Source organism: Nipponia nippon, unplaced genomic scaffold, assembly GCF_047370975.1.
Source record: "Nipponia nippon isolate SJK-2023a ecotype South Korea unplaced genomic scaffold, ASM4737097v1 scaffold_7, whole genome shotgun sequence".
In the NCBI taxonomy this organism is placed as follows: Eukaryota; Metazoa; Chordata; class Aves; order Pelecaniformes; family Threskiornithidae; genus Nipponia; species Nipponia nippon.
The window spans coordinates 10,155,583-10,180,517 of record NW_028262391.1 but is presented as its reverse complement, the minus strand read 5'-3'; the positions used below and the strand labels follow the sequence as shown (position 1 = coordinate 10,180,517).

Below are 24,935 nucleotides of genomic sequence, written 5' to 3'. Positions count from 1 at the left end.
GACATTCTCGTGCCTGGCAAAGAAATAATCGGTTAGGAAGCTGATGCATTCTTAAACGAACCTGCTTGCTAACTCCAACCCCTTTGCACGCTCTTCACATTTAATTTGTATTTGTATTGACAATCTTTGTTAAACAGTCTTATTAGTTTCATTCTTGTTTAAGTTTCCAATTAAGGAGAAGAATTCTTGCTGCTTTGTAGCAGTCTTTGTATAACTGGAAAAGGCAATTTTGAGCTACCTTTTTGGATACTGCATGCTGTTAAGAACAGCAGTACAAGATAAATTTGAAGTGGTCCTTAAAACTCATCCAGGGTGGTGTCTAGAACACAGTAACAAAGTTGCTGTTATTCATGCCTTTCTTCCCTGAAGCTCTGTGTACAAGCAACTAATCTTACAGTATCTGGGAGTTATTCTGAGTATGAATTAAACTGCAATAAGGAACTCTTATTCCAAGACTATTGAGCATAAATGGACCAAAATAACAGAAGGTACAAGTTTCACCAGTTTTTGGTCTGTTGCCATGCAGTTGGTGAAGAACGTGTGCTGTTTTGCTACCAATACAGCCACCAGAAAAAACAAGAGCTTTGCTGTGGCAAGCATGCCACCAACTTAACTTTCCCCCTGACTTTCTGAGAGGTTAATTTTGTGGACAGAAGTGCTAAAGAGATTTCTTTCATTATTTAAGATTTTTTTAAATAATCAGATTTATAAACCTGCTGATAACAGTAAATAAGCATGTTAAGAACACTGTGAAATTGATTGTGTAGAGTCCCTAGACTGACCACTGAGGAGCATTACAAGAAAGGCTTAGTGCTTTGTTAGCTGCTCTCTTCAGCACTGATGCACCTCTGTTCTCCAGGCACTCTGTTAGAAAGGTTGAGTACGCTTGAAGGAGTAATGAGGATTTTGTGGTAGGGGATAGTAAGTGTAGCATTTGTGCCTCTGCTCCCTTCTGTCTCCACTGGGTATGAAATGTCTTGTTCTCATATACGTTCCTTTAAAAGTGCATTTTAAAATTATTCTGCCTTTATGCAGAAAGGTGTAAGGATTGCTGTGACAGAATAGAGTGACTTTTCACCTGGAAGTGTTGTGGGACCAGTTGTGTGTGGCCAGTGCAGGCAGTATTAGGTGGCCAGGCTGTGTTGCCCTGGTGCGCTCTGGTTATTATGGACTCCTCTGAACTAGGTACATCAGTGAAACTGGCAGTGTCTGTGTAATTGAACCCTTACCCAAAACCTGGATATATTTCCATTTTCCATGGAGGATCAGCTTGCAGTACTCTATCTGGATACCTTTGGCTGTGTCAAGAGGTTTGCTAGTGGCCTTTCAGGCATCTCTGAGTGGGGAAAGGATGCTCCCGGTGAAACCTGGGGGAAGTGTGGGGCAGTATCTCTTTTTTTTGTCAAGTCTCTGTTTCTATGTGTCTAGACAATAGGTATTGTTAGTGTAGTGGCTTCCTAGGTTGGTGAAGAGGTCAGCCGCTCGCCAGGTAGTGCGGGGTTGAGCAGAGGAGGCCTGGGCTAACCTGCAGGCGCCCGCTGCTGTTCAGACTGTGTGCTATAACTTGTTTCCTGTTTCATTTCAGGTTCCTATTCTCAGTAAAAAAGAAGATGTTTTTGCTTACTTAGCAAAATATTCTGTGCCACTCTTGCGAGCGGCATGGCTGATCAAAATGACGTGTGCCTACTACGCTGCTATTTCTGAAGCTAAAATCAAGAAACGCCAGGCCACTGACCCAAATATTGGTAAATAAACATCTGTAATGTCTAAATGCGTAATAATAGCTGAAGAGGCCTGCTCCTCTTGTTCTTGGCTTTGGTGTTACTAGGTGTCCAGGGAGGGATCTTTGTAGTGGGAAGGGGAATAAAAATTCTTTTAAATCAGTTTTGCTTAGAAATGTGCGTCAAAGAGTACAAAGAGCCATGCAGCATAAATACTGTCCTGTTGGCTGCTTCTCCTCCCAGCTGATTCCTCCCTAAATCTCCAGGCGCAGCATCTGAGGAGTTGGCTGTGATGCATCTTCACCGCCAACACCGGTCTCTGCGGGGTTGGCAGGAGTAGCAAAGGTTGTGCTAAGATAACTGTTACCAGGGAACATGAACAGAACTGCTAATTTAGAAAGCCTGGAATGAAATGTGAATTTCAAAGCTTATTTATTAGAACATAGGTGGCAATGTATTTATTTTAAGTACTAACCTTAAATGACACTGCCTGGCACCATCCAGTGGGCCAAGCAGTGAACACCTTTAAGGTGCTCAAAGGTACTTTAACTATTATCAAAGTTGTAGTTTTACTCTCTCAATTTACATATGCTACCTACAGCTCTTCTACTGTCTGGAATGAATGTTTTCCTTCTTTGTCCTCAAAATAACTGTGCTCAGAACAGACAATTTCACTGCTGTTTAGCAGCATCTCCGTAGTGCTGGGAGAAATGTCTGCTTCTTCCTGCCAACTCATTCTGTTGTTTCTTTCAAACTTTGCTTTGTGTGTGTTTGTTTGTTTTAAATTATTTGTAGGCTTATAACACTAGTTTTCACTCTGAGTTCCTAGTTAAAGCCCCAAAAGTGTATTTTCTAGCAAACATCCTATGTTTGTTCTTTGGTGATACTTTTAAAAATATTTTTAAAAATCAGTCTGATTTTTAGAGACAGACAGCAAAGGGGAGGCAGTGCGTGTGGCTGGCAAGAAGGAAAAGAGACACCTGCCCAGGTATCAGATAGTCAGGTTGTTGCTTCCATTGGTTTATGAACTCTGGGAGGCTGCTGTTCTGGGGCTAGCTTCTCTGTAGTGAGGTCAGTGCTCTTTTGGTGGGAGATTAGCACAGTTCCCCACTCCTCTTCTGACATGGGATGAGTTCAGGCTCCTTTGAGCTGTTTTGTTACTGCCAAGTGGGGCTGGGTGACTTGCTCTTTCCTTCTCTCAAATTCCCCTTCTGCCCTTTGCACCAAGGGATGCTGAAAGAGGTCCTCTCTCCAACCTCTCAGGTTGTCTTCCCTTTTTTCTTGAATGATGTAAGCATTTTTTGGGGTAGACCCTAGCAGGTGGCTCGGAGCAGGCAGCAAGAGCAGGCTAATTGCTTCCCTAATCTGTCGTGAGTAGCTCCGCTAGTGATGAGAGAACATCTGTGGCTTTCTTAGAGGGACCGAAATGGTGATGCTGTGCACCAAGGCCGGGGCTGTTCCTTTGCTTGGGACGCATACTCGTTAGGGTGTAGTTAAACACCCTCCTTCTTGGTTGTCTGGGAGTGGGGGAGAAAGAAGAGTAAGAAGGAGGTGAGGAAAGCTAAGGTTGTCCACTCTGTTGTGATAAATTGATCTAGACTTAGTTTGCTCTGGCTGGGAGTAGTTGCTCTTTAAAATAAAAGGAGTTTATGCTTACTGGGAAGGTGCAAGGCGGTGGTGTGTGATGGGGGGGTAGGCAGGTACTTCTGGCTCTCCTTTGGGCTGGCACCATGGTGACACCTGCTTCACAGTGAGGATGAATGAAGCCAGTAGGAGTGGGCTGAGGTGCCCGTGACTTTTATCAGCGAGTATTCTGAGGTAGGTCACTGAAGGTTATGTTCTCTGTCCAAATTCCCTGTTTTGCAAAGGTCATTGAGAGCTTCTTGAGAAGTAGTTTGCTGCATGTTACTGAGCAGCCTTTGACAGTTCCCAAAATGTTTTATATCTGTGCCTCAGGTAACAGAAAAGCAGTTGCATTGTTTCTAACTCAGTGGCACAGAGATATTGGTAATTGCTTTGGGAAAATTATTCTTTCATACTGTCACATGAAATAAGTTTGAAGTAGTGGATTTGGAATTGTTTTTCCAAAAGTGAGCGAATGTTTGAAGTAAATGTAGTTAAACTGCTCTATGAAAACACCAAAACCTGCTAGCTCCATACAGAAATTTCAGTGGATGGTAAAGCATTCAAGATATAGTCTGTATATGTTGACAGGACTGTCAATTACAAATGCAAAGGGAAAAAAGAATGAACACATTAGCTGAAGTCTGAAGTGGGTAGTAAACAGCAAAAATAGTTGTGTGTGAGAGTGGTAGTTCCTGTAACTCTGACAGTAAACAGGCTTAGGTTGTCAAAGCAACTGCATTATGTATTCATAAAAGAGTGCTCTTCTAAAATATGCTGCATGCTGATTAAATACAGCTCTGTCAGATGTTTGTCTCTGAGATATTAACAAATATCCTTGGTTGTTCCAGTTACTGTTAAGAGAATGCCTTCCTTACAATTTCTCTTTTCCCAAAGCTTTATGTATATGACCAAGCAAGTTTACTTCCATTCGCTAATTTCTCCAAGTTATACTAGATACAGAATCACTGCTGAAGCAGAGAAAAACTGGTAATTTTTAGTAGGTTTGTGTATCTGCTGAACGGCAACTACTGACTTACCTAGGACAAAGGAAAGATAATCAGTCTTACTGGCAGACCTCTGCACTGTGCTCGTCACTCTGACCTAAGAAACTGCTCCTGAGCTTTTGCATTCTTGTCAGAGTAAAAATCTGGAGGAGCTGTCTGTTTCAGAGTGATTACAGAAAGAACAGTTTTATATCCCATTGCTTGTGCAAAGTCCTGTTGCGTTTTATGTTGGCTATATTTGGAGGGGGAAGGAAGAGGAGAGTAAGGGTCCAGATGGAAGGAAGTAATGAAGTCCATATATTTTATCTACTTCAGGGCTGTTTTGTGGCTGAATGCTGAAATCTGATGAAAGAGACAGGTGATTCCCTAAAGGCATACCTTGTGTCAGTGCTTTTTACATCATGCTAAGATAGCAGGCTACTTGCACACTTGACAATATGTGTGCTTTGAGACCAGTACACAGGAGAGGAACGTAAGAAGCTCATTAATTCGCAATAGGTGCTGCATTATGCAACTGTGGATTCATGTTTTGGAGGAATATTTTTGATGACAAAGGCAATATAAGTTTGTTTCAATTCTCATTGTGAAAGAAAACTTTTATCACTGGAATTGTTCTAATTGTAAACTTATTTTGTAGAATGGACTCAAATTATAACCAGATACCTTCGAGAGCAGCTGGCAAAGGTTGGGGAGTTTTATCATGTGACTTCCAGTCAAGGCAACAGCTCTGTAGTGATGCCTCAGGAGATGGAACAAGCCCTGAAGCAGTGGGAATATAATGAAAAATTGTCATTTTATATGTTTCAGGTAATACTTTAAGAAGTGCATGGATTTTTTTTTTTTTTTGAGGTTACCATTCTTGGAAAGTTCAATTTTAGAACTTACTGGTAGCTTTTGTCATAAGACTTGCATAACTTGTAAATGCTAATTCATTTTAAAGATTTGCTAGCTGAAAAAGCTTTGATTTGCTTAGTGTGCTTGATTGCGATTGCAGCAATGTACTCAATTATTCCATCTCTTCTATATTATCCCATCTTTTAAGACTATTTTTAATGATTGTGGATCAGGCTGAGGCTGCTGTGGCACCTGAAGCCTTGGGTGTTGGGAGCGGTGGCCTGGCTGTTCAGTTCCACATGGTTCTAGCACAGAATAACTCTCTGGTTATTTCTACCTGAGGATAGAAATAGCAGAAGGGTTGGCGGGAGGGAATCTGTCTGTCAGCAGTAAATCAGGCAGCCCGTTGAATTCCAGCTGCAGAGATCATCGGTGCCGTACGCAATTGCTTCCCTATCCGTAGGGCTGCCATGATGGTGGCTGGTTCTTGCACGCGTAGTGGTCGTTTAGGGTCTTGGTAGCTCTGTGCTGACGTGGGTAATGAGAGCTAAACCAGAAATGAAATAAAACTTGTAATTGCACACCTCCTTGTTTAGTGCTCCCAGATATATGATGTGTTGTTTTAAATCCTTTAAGGAAGGAATGCTCGAGAGACACGAGTATTTGACATGGATACTGGATGTTTTGGAAAAAATCAGACCCACTGATGATGATCTTCTTAAGCTGTTGTTGCCGCTAATGTTGCAGGTACATGCATGTTTTAAAGCTAAAATCAATGTAAGTGTGATTCATACACGTTAAATGATTTTAATATTTGTGGTGGTAAAATCTATATAAACATTGTTACTTAGGACATTTAGGGAAATACATTGCACAGTGCGTGTTTGGAATTTATAAACACCTTTAAGATGCTCATGCTTTATAATCCTTAACTTGAATTGGTAGAAGGATTATATTACTGTAACTGGTCCTGGAGGGCAGGTGAAATTTTTAAGAGGCAGAAGTATAGATTTGTGTTTGAGCTGCTCTCTTCTTTTTTAACTTCTGGACTCTTAAATATTTGAGGTGATCCCTTCTAGTTTATGCATGTCCAATGTTAGATTGTTAAAGAAAATGAATACATGGAGTAGACTGTGTAGTAAACTATGCATTTTTTTTTTTTTTTTAACTTTCAGTATTCAGAAGAGTTTGTTCAGTCAGCTTACCTATCCCGTCGCCTTGCTTATTTTTGTGCCAGACGCCTATCTTTATTGCTAAGCGATGGTCCTAACCTTGTAGCTGCACACTCTCCTCATATGATTATTGGACCAAGTAACCCTCCTCTGGCAGCCCCAAGTCCGACTGCCCCTGGTCCTGTGGTGAGCCCAGTACAGCTAGCCTGCTCAGATTTCCTCTCCTGCCCTCAACACCGTCCACTGGTGTATGGACTTAGTTGTATGCTGCAGGTAGGCCAATGTAACATTGCTCTTTGTTTTGAAGGCTATAACCATTCAGTTTATTGGAAAACAGAGTGTTTTTTGGGTGTGACAAGGTGTACTAGTTGTGGTTTGAAATGTACCCGCGTCCATTAAAGGGTGAGGACTGAGTGGGTCTGGGGGAGCAGGAGGGTGGGTTCTCCACACTGGCTGAGGCACAATGGCGGAACCACCCGGAGAAGCTTGTGCTGCCCGTGTGTCTGTCTGCACCTCTGCTGCAGGAAGGAGCGACTCTGCTGCCAGGGATGGCCAAGCCTTCCCTCTGTGATGGAGTGTTTCTGGTTGCAGTAATGCTCTGTGCATCTCGTCATGTTCTCATCACCAGCAAACCTGCGCAGTTTTGCCAGACCCTGACTGTCTGCTGAGTGCAGCTGGACAGAAGACACCACCATACTGACTCCTGCAAGCTGTAACCTTTGAGGATTTCCTTGCTTCTTCCAGCTTGTCACCGATGCTGGGTGCCACTGCAGGCCACTTCATTTTGTTTTGGCAGAATTACAAGCAGTTTATATTGCCTTACCAACTTTCACGGTTTTTAAAACTGTGGAACAGAAGAGACTGTTCACTTGCGCTTGTTGCTCGGCAATAGCAGAATTGTCAAGAGAGTAATTCTTTTCTAAAAAATTCCTCCAACCATCCTGCTGTTGTCTGTTCAGTTGTCTGTCTCTGGGGGCTGCACAGAGATGTCCTGATGGTGGTACCAGGAGTATGCTGATGCTCACAGGATCACGAAATTGCAGAATGGGTGAGGTTGGTAGAGACCTCTTCAGATGATGTCATCCCCCCCTTCCCCCCCCGCGCCCCTCCCCCCCCCCCCCGGCAGGGTCAGCTAGAGCAGGTTCCCCAGGAGCATGTCCAGCTGGATTTAAAACATCTCCACCACCTCTCTAGGCAACCTGTTCCAGTGCTGGACCACCCCCATGGTGAAAGAGCACTTTCTTGTGGTACACAGCTCCCTCTCCGAGAGCTGCTTCTTCCCTGCAGTTGTCGCAGTCTGGGAAGTCCAGAGACTGGAGGCAGGCTGGGTTGTGTGCAGGGAAGGCTCGGTTGGTGCTGAGGAAAGAAAGTGGGAGAGTATCGGCATCCCTCTCTCTGCTGAGGGTGCGTGAGTCAGGAAGTTCAATCCCATCTGGCTTTCAGCATGCTGTGACTTTTTTCCTCTTGAACATGGATCTGTCCTGGGAATGTCAGCATTTGTCTCCATCCTGGGCTGCTGGGGTATGCTTGTGTACTCTGGCAGCTTTACAGCTTTTCTCTACTAGCAACACAGCTGGTAATCTTTCTGCTCTTCCTGTACTATTTGGGTTTGTGTGTGTGTGTGTTTTCTCTGCTTTTTTTTCTACCACTTTTTCTTGTGCTACCAAGTGGGTCTAGAGGACATCCTGGATTCAGACAAGCTCTCTGTCTTTTCAGGGGAGCATTTCTCTAGGCAGTGTTTATGCTAAGGTGCTGCTTTGTAATCCAGATCTGGACTGGGGAGCTTCCCAAGAAGTAATCCAGCAGTCTCAAAACTAAACATCTATAAAATGAATCAACTTCCATCATTTTAGATGATATTTAAGGTCTGATCCCAAAACACCAAAGCATTCTGCTTTTGCTCTGTACAATACCAAATGCTACAGGGTAATCGGTACCTGCTGACAAGCTGTTGTAGAATGACTGTTTTGAAGCCTGTCAATGCAAAATCTTAAGTTCATGGTGCATTTCAATGACTCTCTTGTGCTTTAAAATCTTGACAGAAGAGTTGATTTTAATTTCTTAAATTTTGATTTTTCACACGTAGCTTCTTTCTTTAAGCTGAACACCAAAATTACTTCTTTTATCTAAAGCGCGTTCACATTTCGCAGAAAGGATCTGACTGAAATTAACCTTTGGTGATGTTCTTTGACGATGTTAAGAAAGCAATACAAATAGGAATTGAACGTGTATATATTTAAATAACTTTTTTTAATAAAAAAGAAGGAAAATAATGTAGTAGTGGAATTTCCTCAAATGGATGTTTTAAAGTAATTGTGCATAGGCCTGTCTTTTTGTTCTTTCACTGTAGTAGTTAGACCAAAAGTGATTCTCATCTCATGGACTCTCTTATTGTTGGTATTGTCTATCACACATGTTAAGAAAAAGAAATTACTTCTGTTTTGTGCTGTTGCTTTCAGACTGTAACTCTTTGTTGCCCAAGTGCCTTGGTGTGGAATTATTCCACAAATGAAAATAAGAACGTTAATCCAGGCTCACCTCTGGATTTACTTCAAGTTGCTCCATCTAGTTTACCTATGCCAGGTGGAAATTCAGCATTTAATCAGCAGGTAAGCTTTTTTCGTTGTCAGATTATTGACATCTGTTTTATATCCCAAATAATGATTTGTGATCATTAGGACTACAGCCAAGTTTAGATATTTCTGTAGATCTAGTTTCAAGACTAGTGTTGTGCTAGTTTTTGATGACCTTACTTTGTACTTCATTCAGGTACTGATTTTGTGGAAATATCAGGAATTTTATTTATTTTCAGATGTTTTCTGTTATTAAACTGAAATTACTTTAAGATGTAAAATGGCAAATAAGAGGAAGCTTGGTGTACTGGATTTTGAGATGCGACTTTTCAGACACGCTGAAAGTTAACTATTGCTGGGTTGAATGTAAGGAAAAGATGTCTTATTGTACAAGATGATTCGTAACGGACAAAAACATTTGAACGGAACATACTTCAGTTTGTTGTTCCCAAATGCAGGGAGTGTTGTGGAACACCATAGGGTACCTTGCTCCTGCTGAGAAAGCCGTCACAAGCTTGAAATGAAAATTGAGACTTCCTACCACTAGCTAATTAGCAACTATCTTTTTTTACAGGTTCGGGCAAAGATTTATGAAGTAGAACAGCAGATAAAACAAAGAGGTCGTGCTGTGGAGGTGCGGTGGTCTTTTGACAAGTGCCAAGAATCAACTGCAGGTAAGACAACTCAAAATGAAACAAATGTTTGGAGCTTTAGGGTTTGCATCTGTTCTTCTTGTAGTATAATCCTGTTGCACCATGATTAATTCTAGTAATAGATTTGACGGATGTAATGCAATGTCTTCCTATGTAAACCTTTTTCCTTTTTTCTTCTTTTTCTTTTTTTCCCCCCTCCTCTCTAACTCCCATCTCTAGGGGTGACCATCAGCCGAGTTTTGCACACCTTAGAAGTGTTGGATCGGCATTGTTTTGACAGATCAGATTCCAGCAATTCAATGGAGACACTTTATCACAAGATTTTCTGGGCAAATCAGAATAAAGATAACCAAGAGGTAATGGCTACATTCTTCTCTCATGTCATAATCGGTAGACAACAGATTTTATTTTTCCTTATGAGTATTTACTTATTGTGTATATTTGGTACAAAAGCTTTGTGTTTTCTTGGTGCATTTTTTTCTTTACTACTTTACATTTGGTTTATTAGGAGAAAACAGCTCTTTGCTGTTGCAGTTGAATTTTTCAGTGCTGTAATCCTCATTTAGGAGAAATGATCTATCAAGGCTTTGTGGTTTGTTTTTTGGGTGCTGCCAAGTGAAATTCTGGATTATTGTTTGATAACAACTTTTACATCTATTGTAGAAAGTAGTAAATTAAAAGGTTATTAAGTATAGTAAAATATTCTAAAACTACACGTATTTTTACCTGTGCTCTTAGAACCATTTTCATGAAAAACTTTACCAGAAATCTTTAATGTTTTACTTTTTTTTTTTTTTTGTGCAGTGCAGATGATAATGTCACTGGGCCTATGTATAATGTCAGACTCCTGAGTTTCCTTGGAAAGTGTTTGGGGAAAAGAAGAAATAGCCAGTTTTAATAATACACTGTTGAAGTAAAATTTTAAAGTGGAAAATATTAGTGAATCTGTGTCGTGGTTTAACCCCAGTTGGCAACTAAACACCACACAGCTGCTCGCTCACCCTCCCCACCAGTGCCGGTGGGATGGGGGAGAGAATCAGAAAAAAAACGTAAAACCCGTGGGTTGAGATAAAGACAGTTTAATAGGACAGCAGAGGAAGAAAAAAAATAATGATAAAAGAATATACAAAACAAGTGATGCACAATGCAATTGCTCACCACCTGCTGACCGATGGCCGGCCTGTCCCCGAGCAGCGACCGCTGCCCCCCAGCCAACTCCCCCCAGTTTATAGACTGGGCATGACATCATATTGTCATACGGTGTGGCATAGCCCTGTGGCCAGTCTGTGTCAGCTGTCCTGGCTGTGCCCCCTCCCAGCTGCTTGTGCACCTGGCAGAGCACCAGAAGCTGAAAAGTCCTTGACCAGTGTAAGCACTGCTTAGCAACAACTAAAACATCAGTGTTTTATCAACATTATTCTCATACTAAATCCAAAACACAGCACTATACCAGCTACTGGGAAGAAAATTAACTCTATCCCAGCCGAAACCAGGACAATCTGTCATAGATGCTCATGTTAATGTTTTAAAAACTTTGTTTGTTTGCTTGTTTTTTGAATACACCTGTTTTTTTGTTCATGACTATACGTTCTCAGTGATTGATGGTCATAACTTAAGACCCTCTATTGCACAGAAATACTGCATAATAATTGTCAATCAGCATTTTAATGACTTTGCAATAAACAAGCAGAGTATAGTGTTGGGGGGATGACATCTCTGGAAGTGTTACAGTAATGAGAGAGAAATAGAGGAAGGAGAGCTGTTATAGCAGGCAGATGAAATTGTTGAAAGTTCTTAATCCTAATGCATGAAATCAGGGGTTCAACACACGAGGTTTGTTTGTATTTTTAAAATGGGTAGAGTGTGATACCCTTTATTGTTTGAGTGCTGGCTTTTTGTTTTCATCTGCTTTTGGGGTCAGATGATGTGGTCCTGTACTGTTGCCCTTCTGCAGTTGTATTTGTATCTTTTTTTTCCCCTTCTCCCTGCCTGTATTCCAAAAAGTTTTTCTGACTTCCAGCTACAATTGTACGAACAAACTCTTTCTTGGTGTTTCAAAAGGCAGTGTTGATAGGGAGACTTCTGAAAGTAAGGTAATTAGGTCTGTCTAGTTAATTTGCAGGGCTACCTATCTTCTAATGGCATAACATTTTACTCTGAGATGAAGAATGCTGAGTAGGAATAAAGCGTTATCATACGTAAGTGACGATGTGCCTATGTTTGCACAGTAATCACAGGAGACTGTAGGGAGATCAGAAGCAAAGAAGACTTCTTCCTGAGAGAAGAAAACTTAACTTTGAAAGTTTCAGTCTTACCTTACTGGGTCTGGAGCTGATCTGAAATTGAACTTTTAAATTATCTGCAGCTTCTTAACCTCCTCTGGAGTTTTCAGTTTTAGTTGTCGCTTGGCTCGAGCTTAACTTTTGGCAACTAGATAAGAGGTTGCCTTGCGATGCTGAATGCCCAGTTGATGGTACTTGTGCATTTTGACATTTGAACTTCCAAAGTTACATTTGAGTTACCGGTGTAGTGTTTAGCTGCTTACCTCCTGGGGCAGGCAGGTGGGTGAGCGCCCGTGGTGGGTGAAGCCCTGCCTCGCACCCTGGAGAAGGGCTGCAGAGCTGCTAGACGGCCACTGGATGTCGGGGCCTCCCTGCACCAACTGTGGCGCTGCAGGGTTAAGCACACAAGGATGTTGTCACATGCAATGCTGTTTGTCTTTTTTTTGTCTCTATTTCCTTCCCCCTTAATAAACTTCGGCTGTTTTATCTTGGCAGAAAAGGCCATAAGGTTTGAGGTTGTGTACACTCTGTTTTCAGCTGGCAACTCATGTAAGCCTGTAAGGACTTTTATTTTGTAAATAAGATGTCCATCACAAGGATGTCTGCGTACTGACATAGTTATTTAAAGCAAAATGTGCTTTGAAGGACAGCTATCTACTACCACTGTTTTGATGTGAGCCCAACTGGAACGTGTTTGGAATCTATTTCCCGTCCATTTTTCCTGCTGGATTGCGAAACTTTGTCATGAAGACTGCATATGATGCCAGTGCGAGTATATATGAGAGTGGTGCTCCAAAGCACTGGGCACGTGCTGGAATGGAAGGAAGGTGGCTCCTGCTACAAAGTACCTCAGTTCTGAGAGAGACTGAAAACAGACAAAAGCAGCATCCTGAGCACATTTATACACACTATTGATTTCTTCAGAATTGTTTTAATATATAACTCATGACTTCCAAGTGTCAGAGCAAAAGTAAGACTTGGAGGAAGGGGCTGGAATGAGGGAGGGTAGGTATGTGTAGACAGGTCAGTAGCTGAAAGGCCAGGTGTCCTGGGCCCTCCAGGGGGAAGAGTTGCTTTTCATCCCACAGGGAGGTGCAGAGGAATGGCGCTGAAGGCTGGGATCTGGTGACATTGGTAACAGAACATGAGAGAGCAAAACAGAGAAAAATGTGGAGTGAGGGGCTGAGCTGTGGGTGTACATTGAGTTTGAGTAGGACAAATATGGCAGATGGACGGCAGGCATTGAACAGAGCTCAGATTTTGAGCGTCATGTTGCCTGTGACAGAGGTGGCACACTGAAGCTGTGTGAGAAAATGTGATGTTAAATCCACATTTTGACCAGACCCAGAACGAACCCTCTATCCTTGACCTCGAGAGAGGCCACAGAAGTGGGAGGAGAATCCAGTGCTTCTCCAGTGACTTGGAGAAGACTTAGCATGGAGGAGCACCAATTGCATTATTAAATGGTGCATTATTAAGCAGACTTTAAATAGGAAATAAGAATTGCGTTGCAGTTTCTTACTGACTGTCCCTGTGTCTTAAGAGAGGTGGTCCCTGTGTAATCCCATAGGAATAGCTTCGTCTGATCACAGATCACAGCCTGGGTGCTCTTGTGTGGTAGGTTTCCTTACAGGCACGGGGCTTCCATCAGGCTCTGCGTGCAACCCAAAAAGTAGCACTTATTACATCTGTCAGATGCTCGGCTTTTTATCCATGAAGTTCCAAATGATAATAACAGTTATTGAATTCTTTGATGTGAAGGTCTGCCAGCCAATAAAAATGTAATATCACAATTAATGTGGTAAGAACGATGCTATCTTGTGAGAATGACCATGTGCACAGTGAGTAATGCAAAGGACCTTTCATTTTTAATTCTGCTTCACTGACTTCTATAGAGTTTCTCAGTAGATTTGGTTGAGTAGGAGGACTTGAAATCTAGAAATCTATGACGTGGCATAAAGCAGTAAATTCACTTTCATTTGAGGTAGTATTGCAGAGAAAACTGCTGGCCTTATTTATAGCCACAGGTATTTCTATCTGACATTTCCTTGACTCAAAACTTCTCTTGTGCACAGGTCCAGAATGATTATTGCTGTGGTGGTTATTGTGGAGGTATCTTTAAATAAATAAATCTAGTAAACAGTTTGTATTGCTACCATACAGTTTTAAATTGGAGTAAAATTGTGTTGCACTCATCCAGATTTGGAACATCTTTGATTCCTCTCCACCCCCTTTTAAAGATCACTCCCTCTGAAGGCTTGAGTCAATTTGTGCAAAAATAGAGTCCTCACAAGAGTGAGCTAGAGAATGCAACAGTGGCTTTTCCGTAATGTCTATGAAAACTGCTCTTTGAGCTCACCTGTCATCTTCCCGTGGCTTAAACCCACTCAGCTCTCACCTAACTTTTGGTCTCTCTATATGTTATTACCTGTCAGTCTTTCACAAGTACAACTAAGGAAGGGGATTGAGAAAGGATTTTTTTTTTTTTCCTCTTAATTTGTTTTGTTTTAGAATGGTTGGTGAGACTTTTTAACTTGTCAGTCTCCTGTTTAGAAAAATACAATTCGGTTAAGTATAGCCTGAAGTACACCTAAGCAGTGGGAGGGATACCTAGTAAATGAAACTTCATACCAGTATTTTCTAGCTAGTATGCAGTAGTAAATGGATGAAAGGAAAGAGCACTTGATTTTTAAGGACTGATACTGAATTTCTTGAAATCATTATGTAGAATCCTGAAACTTCATGGATATTTGTGCACTCGGATTGCTTTTAAAGTTTAGGTCCCTGAACTTGTATTTAGGTCTTGCTTCTCGTGTTGTCTTTCAAGTCCAACTGAATTCTTATGATGCCAAGAGGTATTATTCATTTTAGAGTGAAAAAGTCCTGTTTTGAACTTGGTTCTCATGAACAGGGCTTGTTACAAATGCAGAGAGTTAATATTTGTCTTTCTGAGATCACTTCGCTGGAAATGAAACAAACAACAAAAAAAACCCAACCCCGCTGTGTCTGTGGGAAAGGAGGTCTGATGATCCCTTTTTAGTTAGAAAGCTACAATTTAACAATTTGTAACTACATAAGGGACCTGAATCTGAGTATGTTGGGATGCATGACGGGTAAGAGAGACAAGATGAGCAAAACAAAATTGATTGAAATATCTGCAGAATCAGAGTCTGTTTCCACAAGCACTGAGAAAAGAGAGCATGTTCTGAGCATTCTAGTAATATTTTTAATAATGCAGTTAGCATTAGTTCAATTGCTCGAATCGCGTAGTTGTCTGAAGTTTGTTCATGTAGGTATTTTCACCCTTTATTATTTCAGTAAATCCAGCATTGGATTCCTGCTCACCTAGGTGTTTGAAGGAGTTAAAGTACAAAATCTCTCTGGAAGGGAAAAATTTATTCTGTGACTTAAGTAACTGATGGGGTCCTTAAAAAAACCACACAACTTTTTTCTTTTTGTATTAGAAACGTCAAAGCAGTGGTTAATATTTTGTTGAACATGGTCTTATAATTTAAAGCAAATATGCAAATTGTGCTCCAATAAAAAGGTTTGTCTTTGAGCTGTTGTTAGTGCTGCGGTGTGTATGTAGAGCTTGCCTACCACCCTGCAATGACTTTGTCCCTCTTGGGCTGCAGTCAGAGGTGTTTCTTCATATTCCGTATTTTAGGCTGCACTGCTAGTGTCAGTGCATTTAGTAGATTTAAAAAGCCTGGACTTTTGAGGACAATTCTCCATAGAGAGTAGCACACCTTGAGACCTCCTTTGTTAGGGATATGCAGATGTGTTTTCAAACGGAATGAGCTGCCCTGACTGTTTCTGTGAACAGGGCTATTTTGCGTGGGTTTGGGATTCTGAGCCAGGCATTTGTGGATGGCATAGGCCCATTTTTTTTCCTACAAAAATATGATAGCGCTCTCGTTCCTGGCTCTTGTCGTCTTTCCTCACCCATTCTCTTTAGAAAAGTGGGTTGTACTAATAAATGTTCCTGTATTGTACCCATTCTTTGTCTCTTTTAATACGGCTTCTTGAAAACCCTTTCTTGTCTTCCTAGAAAGCAGATTTGGAGTTCAACATTAAAATGTTAATTTTATTTCACTGAGGAGTTAATTTGAAAATGCTAACTGGAATTGCGATTACAAACTTTTTTAGATAATCTAAAAAAAAAAAAAAGCTTAGTTAGGTTTTAAAGGCAATATTCTTAAATGATAAAATTCTACAACATTTAGAAATAAAGCAGCTCTGTGTTTTGAGACCAAACTGTATCGTACTAGGAAGCAATCAGATTTTTCATTGTTGTTTTTTTGTTAACCTTCTTCACGATTTAAGGACAGACTGGTTTCCTGCAATACAGACTTGACTTGCAATAAGCACCTGCTTGGATTTGTTGAATGATTTGATTGAATACATTTTCAATATCTTCCTGTTTTGAAAGGAACAGGAATAGCAATATAAATATGTATATACACATATATACACACACACATATCTCTGTGTGTGTGTGTATATATGTGTATACACACATATACACACACACACATCTCTGTGTGTGTGTATATATGTGTATACACACATATATACACACACATCTCTGTGTGTGTGTATATATGTGTATACTCACATATATATACACACACATCTCTGTGTGTGTGTATATATGTGTATACTCATATATATATACACACACACATCTCTGTGTGTGTGTGTGTATGTATGTATATACAAAGTATCTCATTTATATCCTCCGCAGGCATCTATGACTGGCATAAGAGTGCACCTGCTACAAGCTTTTTTTCCCCTCTTTTAGCCCAAGAAGCAGCAGCGAGTCTCTGGGGAGGAGGAAAGGTTTCTCAGGTGCTGTTCATCTCTCTCCCTTGAAACGGGTTGAGGCCCGCAGGTGTGGGGGCGTGAGAGGCGGTGTGCCCGGCCGCCCGCCTGCAGCAAGTTCCTGTAAGCGGCTCCGAGCGCAGGGAGGATGCTCGGCTGGGCTTTGCGGCAGCTCCCCGGTGTGGATGGCAGCCCAGGGGCCAGTGGTGACAAATGGCATGGGCATTCCCCGGCAGGACTGAGTCACACACCTGGCTGCTTTCTGGAGAGGTTTTGGTGAGGTGAGAGGAGGTCAGGGTTTCCTTTTGCTTGGTGATTCGAGCTCCTGGGAGTTATGCCCTGCTCTTCCTGCCTCCGCCACAAAAAGATAATTTCTGCAGTCCAGGTGCCTCAATGGTGGCCTTAGCTAGTGCGAAGTCAAACTAGTTCCTTAGTAGCAAATTTTAATTAAATCGTAAAAGCAAGGACTAGTGGGAAAAGGGCTCAGAGTTATGGAAAGCAGAGGTTTAATAGTACTTCTGAGTTCCTGTCTCCAAACCTATCAGGAACAGTAACGTTTAATACTTTCCTTTTAATACTTTCCTGTGTTACTAATTGTGGTGTTTTTTTAAAAATAAAAACAAACCAACTCTTTTCTTCTTTTCTTCACCCACCTTCTGTTCCAGTTGTAAATTGGTAGAAATGAGGCCTTTGGTTTTCTCTGAAAGCATCTGACTGGTGGCTTTCAGAAGGTTACAGCTATTTTGGGTTGTGGCTAAATGACAAATATTGTGAGTTGTCTGTGCTTGAAATCTTGCTTCAAAGGTGTCTGCTACCTGGTGTAGATAATCTCTCTCATTTGATGCCACCTTGAAGTATTTTTCTTTCATGAGGACTTGTGGAAAGTTTGGGAATCTCGAGGAAGGGTCTCGTCTGTGGGAGAGCTTCCCCTGGCTCGAGGGAGTTGCAGTTCCTGCCTACCCACACCTGTCCTGTGCTCCAGCACCTTATGTCTTGTCTTCCTTACAAAACGTAGTCGTTAAGTGATGTGTGAACTGATCTTTTTGTTTTCCTGCCCCTAAAATTTTGAGGGTACAAATGTGATCTTAATGCTACTCTTCAAGGCGGTAGTTTGAGCCCCTCTGAAACGTGGTCTGCACTTTTCCAGGCCAGACCATCTGCAGATACAAGATCCCAAATTAGACAAATCCAGAACCTGATTATTCTGAGTTGCGTTACTTAATTGCATTCTTAGCATGTTTAAGTAAACATGGTGTCAGAAGGGAGGAAACCATGAGGTACAGCTATCATGAGACGGCATCGGGAGGAAGTCATGCAGCGTGCAGCAGACTGCTGAGGCTGTGCAGCGGGGCAGGGAGTTACAGCTCTCCCACTTGCCTTATTGGCATCACAGGTGCTGCCGCCCCGGTACCCAGGAGCAGCACACCCCTATCCATGCTCAGCAAAGCGGCGAGCAGTCAGCGCTGGAGTTTGCAGCATTGGACTAACTGATTTTCTGGTTTGTGGCTCCACAGATGAGCTATGGGTTGGTTAGCATAGTCTTCCACTGCCCATGTACTGCTGTACAGGCGTACTTACTGTAGGGGTTTTAGGTAATTATTTATATTGCAGAGACTTGATACAGCTTTCAAATGTATTTGTTATTTGTAGTCAAAAGCAAAATAAAGTATTTGATGGTTAGACACTTCAACTTCACTTTTCTCAGCTGCTGCAGGGCCCTGTGTTCCAAGAGCCCAATGTATGTGAATGGCTCTGGTGATGCCACCTTCCCCAACAAAAGTCTGCGTCAGAGGGTTCAAATAATTACCTGCACTCGGATAACTTTTTTTTTTAGTTGCTGCACGTGTCAGTTCCTGAGAACCAAACTCACTGTTTTTTGGCACTTAAAAGTGGTGTGGTTGAAATTCTTGGATGGATAAACACCTTGATTTTTCTCGTATTTATGGTAGGCTTTTTTCCCTTCAAAAGAGGTTATGTTCCATGTATATGTGAAACCGTGGAATCAACAGTGTGATTTTTAAGGTACATAATCACTTGTAGGTGTTTGATTTGTGGTGATGTTGGATTCTACATCTCTGAAAATGTAGTTCTGCTTTTTATGGGCATAGAATTTCAGAGTTATTTTTATATTTTTGCAGTAATAAATATCACAGTGTTAGCAGGTGACTTGTTTAGAAACAGAATTAACTGCGTTTTCTTAACTGTAGAGCTGTCTTTCTAGTTGTTTAATTTTAACACCACCTCCACCACCCCCACCCAAAAAAACCAGATTGTCCCTTGAAAACAAGCTGCTTGAAGCAGATCAGTCACTCCATGAAATCTCCTGAAGTTCAAGTAGAACAGTTGAGGAATTAATCTGTAGTTAATTTATGTAAACCTCAATGCGGTCCTGACCAGGATAATTTCATGTTACTTTCTTGTGGGTTGCACAAATGTCTGTCCTTTATTTATCCCTTTTGTTAAGAGAATTTTAATACAGAGCTACACCTGGAAGTGCTGTTCAAAAGTAAGAATTCACAACATTTCTTGAAATAACTGAAATAACATCCAGCTTTAACAGAAAAAGGTTGGCTTGCCCTGGGTTTTCTCTTTTCTTTGGGCTATCAAATAAGTCATTTATGCAATCTTTAGCTTAAAAGAAAAAAGACAGTGACTATTTCTGGCTTAATATCTAAAACTCTAAATGTGCAATTTGCTGTTGATCACAATGCTGTTTCGTTTCCCCTGCACTCGTTGTCAGTGAGCTTCATGAAAGATTGTAAAACAAACAACCAAACGTGAAAGAAATGTGCTTGGGTAAATAAGCCTTAGCCATTGATCGTAGACAGTGGGGTGTGCAATTCAAACGAGGTATCCTGTTAATTACAACCCGTGAGTACAGACGACGTGTCTGATAACAAATTCACTTGGTCTTCTGGCATTTGGTGTTGTAACCTGGGGGTGCACAGGCTCTGGCGGACGTGGGAGCCCGCCCTGAGGTAGGTCGGTCTCGTATGAGCTCCCTCCCCGATGCGCCTGTTCCGTGGACTTGCTGCTGGGGCACAGTGCTCCCGTTTCACTAAACAGACTGATGGCCATCAGGGACTGGAGGGCTCAGCAGCGGAGGCCAGCCAAGCCCTGCCGAGTCTTGCGTTCATAGTGGTCAGAGGTAAGCGTTACAGGCACGAATTTGCGAGTAATACTCACTAGGACTCCAAAAACACAGGCACCTGAAATTTGGTTTGAATTTTGTTTGTGTGTGTTCTTGTATATGGTGACTGGAGTTTTACTTTGGGCTGTTTTCACGTTTGTCGGAAGGCTTAAACAACTGTTCCCTTGAGCAGTGGGAACAGCAGCAGTGGAAGTGGTTAGCTCACTGACTGCAGGCTTCAGTGGTTTTGCTTTTCTCAGTGCTAAGTAGAGCTGAGCATAGCTCTGAGGACAGTTGAGTAACAGGCTGATATTCTTGGCTTAGTATCTCAGGCAGTGTCTGAAGGAAATATTTGTACACGTGCATGTGCATATGTATGCCTCAGTGTCTGTCTGCACGCTGGCAATGTTTGTACACCATGCGTATTCCTTGGAGGAAAAGCACCCTCATTTCTCTCAAGTGGAAAATAATTGAAAGCCAAAAAATTGGCTTTCTTCTTCTACGATTTGACATTTTCCAAAACAACCTAAGCCCTTTTCTTTAGGCCAGAACAAAAGCATGTAGGAACACTTTTATAACCACTTTTTCCTTCAGAAGTACCCCATGTAAGTCTTCCTTTAAATGTCTCTTGCCAGGATTTCCCTCTCTCTGTTTGCCCCACCACAGCGAGCTCTGACTTTGGCATTAGTGCCCCATTGCCTCACCTCTCCAAGGCTTTCCTTCTTTACTTTTCTGAAGGGGTTCGGTTGTAGGAGCCTTACCTGCTCCTTGGTTGAGAAGATAAGCTGCTCAGCCCTTCTGTGAGAGGTGCCATTCCCTGTAAGAAGGAGGGCGAGGGAGGTCCTGCGTTGCCGTCCCTGGGATGCCATAGGATGCGATGCAGCGCGGGCACAGCTTCAGGGAACGGGTGACCTGATGTGTTTTGCCTGAGCTCTGAGTTGGTGTCTCCTGCTGGAGATGCAGAAGCACTTGGGTTTTTTGTTGGTATGGTTTCTCTTGTTAGCAGAAAGGGAAAGAATTCAGTGTGAAAGTCAGACTCTTTTAGGTGTTCTGCATTGCCTAAAAAAAATATATAGTATCCGTACTTCTGTTGTTAGCTGACTGCATCTAACTGCAACACTGGTGACGTTACCATGTCACTTCATTTGGGTAAGAGAAAAGCGTTTTCCCCTCTTCCCTCCACTCCCCCCGCCCCTAGTCATTTAGTGTTTCTTGCTCGCCCGTTGAAGCATATTTACAGGAAACTTCTCTGTGTGATGCATATGCACGTATGCACTGGGCTTGTTTAGCATACCGTTGGTTTTTTGTATTTTTTGAGGAGGACGATTGGGATAGCTTTGAAGCAGTAACTTTCATGGTTGTGGGTCTGTAATTCCTACTCATTCTGAAAAAAGTATTCGCTTTTTGAGGGTGTCGTGCTTGACTCTAGCCCTTCTAATGTTTACTTGCAAGTGTAGTTTCTGCTCATCTTGGGGAAAGAAGAAGAATCACATCTGCTTAATTTGCAGGTTGGTCTTAATGTTTAAGCGTTCAGAGATGGTAGCCAGCTTGGGCAGGAGTGAGGAAGTTCAGCAGGTCCAGTTCAGTAGCACAAAAGAAAAAAATACTTCAAAAATGTGGGTGGTTAGTGGAAACAGAGATTGGGTGAACACTCAATAGATACAAGCGTACTATATCCCATTGCTATTCTGTAAATACAGATTTTCTAAAGACATGTACTGCTTCTGAAAAATGCCTGTGTTAGGTCAGAAATAAATTGAGCTTTTTGGGAGTCTTTTGACCTTGGTTATCTGATAGATACATCTTTAGAGGTTAGGGGGTTTTTGCTTTGTTAATGCGTCAGTGGGATGTAAGTAATGGTCTGGAAACAGATGAAGGAGGTTTGTAAGAGTTAATGTAAGGAAAGCGTAAATTCTGTGTGGTTAATTGGGTTGAGAGGCTCTGTGTGGTATGCTTTTCCTGTTTCTCTTGCTCATAAAGCAGATCACCCTTTTCTGTTTTTGTGAAGCAACGTTATGATAAAGGAAAATTTTGATTTGAGTATCAGCAGTGTGAAAACTGAGATTTCCCTCTTTGGCTTCCAGATCGTATTTCATTTGAAAACACTACGAATAAAGCAAACGTGTGCATCTGTCAGTACTAGAGAACAAAAACCAGCTTTTGTCTTCATCCCCTAGAACATCGGTTGCTGCAAGCTGTTGGCTCAGAAATAAGCCTGTTGGCTGTGTGCGTGAAATGGTTTTCTGTCTTTGTTCTTGCACTGAACAGGTAGCCCCAAACGACGAAGCTGTCGTAACGCTGCTTTGTGAATGGGCTGTGAGCTGTAAAAGGTCCGGTAAGCACAGGGCCATGGCTGTAGCCAAACTCCTGGAGAAGAGGCAAGCAGAAATTGAAGCAGAAGTAAGTTATTTCTCCTTCTAGAATAGTGTGAACAGTATGCTTAAAAAGTAAGATATTTCTAAGGAAACATCACTTCAGTCTCTACTCATTACAAAACAAGTAAGTTTGATAGCATTTGGAGCACTGGGGATTTTTGTCATCAATTTACAGTTTTTAAATTCTAGATAAACTTAAAATGAAAAAGCCTTCTATTTAAAATAAGAAGAAATTGCAGCCTAACTCAGAATGATGTGTTAGCTGATTTATGTCTGTTTGTTTGAAGTGCTTTGCTTCTGTTATCTACTTGTCCAAATAAAAGGGTGCCACAGTAACTGGAGTCCCTTAAAAAGAGGGGTGTGGGTCTGGCCGGTGGGGCAGGGCTGTTCAGCTGGTGGGGGACTCTGGGAAGGTTCCAAAACTAAGATCCAAACTTTAAATCTTGCATTCTGCGGAACTCCTTTGTTTTCAGGGGAAATGAAACGTTTCACTGGAGAAGCAGGATGTTTGATGTAAACTGTTGTCTGTCTGCTGTGGCAAATGATCCTACTCCAGCTTGCATAAGCTGCCACTTCTTGAAACGTCAGTAATACTAAATCTACTCTGTAGTGAGGATTAAAGAGAGGCAGTGTGTTCACTGCAGCCTTGCTGCAGCTTTCTGGACCAGTGGTACTCCCCGTAGCCCGGAGCACTGCTGCCTTGGCCTCACCTGCATCTGTGCAGCGCTGGCAGGCAGTTTTTACTGGATGGGTGTTCTGTTTAGGTTTTTTTTCCCTTAGAAAAAAGGGTCCCCAGGAAAGCGATGTGTGATATCTGTTCAGCCTGGGTGTGGGGACAGGCAGATGAGAGCACTCTCAGAAGTGCATCTGTGCAGACAGATGTACAGTGAGATGCAAAAAGACTTTCACTTTCCAAAGCCTCTCTGCTTTGTCCGCTCCTCACCACAAACCATTAATTAGGGGAAAGGGTGCTTACTGTATTGTTTCTTTCTCACTCGCCATTAAATCCACTCAAAGCAGAGATGTTTGCTCTGGTTATTATTATATTTAGTGTAATTTACACAAACAAGAGGAGTTACCTTTTCTATTCACACTGGTCCTGGAAGTTCTGTATCTTAAATTTTTGCTTTTATATGAAATAGTGTCATTGCAGATGATGGTACGTGTCTCTCACATTCCTTTTCAATAAGTAATCCAAAATGATTAAATAAAACACCTTAGAAATAACCAAACTAGGTAATGGGAAAAACCTGTCGTTCTAGAGCAAGTCTGGATTTTATGAAGAGGTAGGAAACAATCACACATATGGTTGCCTCAGATACAAATTGTGGGAATATTATATGCATTTGTGTGTAGATATATGCTTTTATTTATTTGTTTAACTGTGCAGAGATGTGGTGAATCTGAAGTCCTAGACGAAAAAGAATCCCTGTCTTCAGCCTCCTTGACAGGTTCCAGTCTTCCTGTTTTTCAGAATGTCCTGCTAAGGTTTTTAGATACACAGGCTCCCTCATTATGTGAGTATTAACTAATTTGTATTCCAAAGTAGGTCAGAAGCAACTGGTCTGCTGTCTGGCTGCTGAAGTTACTGTTTTGCTGTAGCGAGCGTTTCACAGTTTCTGTGATTACCTGCTCCATTTTCATATGCACATTTTTTTTTGAAATCTCCTGCCTTGTTATAGGATCTTTCTGTGATTCTTTTCACAAAAGGAAAATTGGCAGAAACTATGTTTATTTCTGTTTAAGCTGTAAGAGATTTGGAGAAATTACTTGCACTCTATGCATATTTAACATCAAACCCTTGCCTCTTTTTGACACATCCACATTCGAAGTGACTGACTTGGAAATTACACAGAAGTGTTAAAATCGAAAGCTGTTAGCTGACATATAGGTGGATTGCAAAAAGGATCTTTGTTCATCGTAGGTTGCTCTATGAAATGTCTTGGTCTAATAAAACTGCTTGATATTGTAGCTCGTTTTTCTGGTATCTTAAGTACTGCTAGTTAGTGCATTTTTTTTTTTTTTCCTGGTGCCCTTAAAGTAAAGGGGATTTTAAGTGGTTTGAAACATGATACTGAAAACTCTAAACATCCGAAAAAGGAGAAACTTCTTAAAAATTTGTTACAGACTCCGAGGTATTGGCAGTGCTCTATTTTTGTGCCAGTGGTGACCCTAGTTTTAATAAACCATCCAAACTATTTGTGTTATTTAGACTTGTGTTTCTGATGTGCTTGTTTCAAATGCGGTATCGTCCTTCTTCACCCGGGGAGCTCTGTGAGGCAGCGTAGGGAGAGCAGCTGGGGAATGTTTTCCTTGCTTGAAATATTCTTTGGCATTTTCAAGCATTGGACAAGTTTTATGGTATTGTATTATTTTTACAGTAATTGAGCTTCTGTGTCTCCGAAAATGAAAAGCATGTAACCGCTGTATTTTGAAGGAGAGCAGATCACCTGGTCTGCAAGCGTGTGTTTTATGATGCTCCTCCACACAGCACCCAGTCTGCACGCCTTGCTTTTGAGGGGTGGGTCCCGGCGGGCAGCTGTGGATGAATGGGACCTGGGGGCTGCAGAGAAGAGTTCTGACCCTGAACTGGTGGGCTCTTGGGCTTACTGTTACAGCTTCCCTGCTGCAGTGTAATGAGAATTTCTAAATAGGAATAGTGTTATATATTGAACTAATTTGAACTTGTAAAGCATAATTTGCTTTTAAATAAATATTGATGGTTTGGATTTGGTAGTTCT

General features: G+C 41.7%; 1 protein-coding gene across 7 annotated transcripts in view; it reads left to right on the top strand.

The window, feature by feature from the left end:
• MED12L (mediator complex subunit 12L) overlaps positions 1-24,935 on the top strand; it is a 177,710-nt gene that overhangs the window by 28,483 nt on the left and 124,292 nt on the right. For 5 of the 7 annotated variants that reach the window (XR_015700795.1, XM_087740803.1, XM_087740804.1 and 2 more), the window contains exons 4-12: positions 1,586-1,745; positions 4,989-5,158; positions 5,822-5,932; positions 6,361-6,630; positions 8,817-8,966; positions 9,505-9,604; positions 9,803-9,939; positions 22,088-22,219; positions 23,585-23,711. Coding sequence is in view for 6 of the 7 variants with exons in the window: in XM_087740803.1 (XP_087596929.1) it covers positions 1,586-1,745; positions 4,989-5,158; positions 5,822-5,932; positions 6,361-6,630; positions 8,817-8,966; positions 9,505-9,604; positions 9,803-9,939; positions 22,088-22,219; positions 23,585-23,711 (1,357 nt within the window). In the remaining variant the exon portion in view is untranslated. Of the gene's footprint in view, positions 1-1,585; positions 1,746-4,988; positions 5,159-5,821; positions 5,933-6,360; positions 6,631-8,816; positions 8,967-9,504; positions 9,605-9,802; positions 9,940-22,087; positions 22,220-23,584; positions 23,712-24,935 lie in introns of those variants that run through there. The other 2 variants (XM_087740806.1, XM_087740807.1) reach the window with 2 other exon arrangements.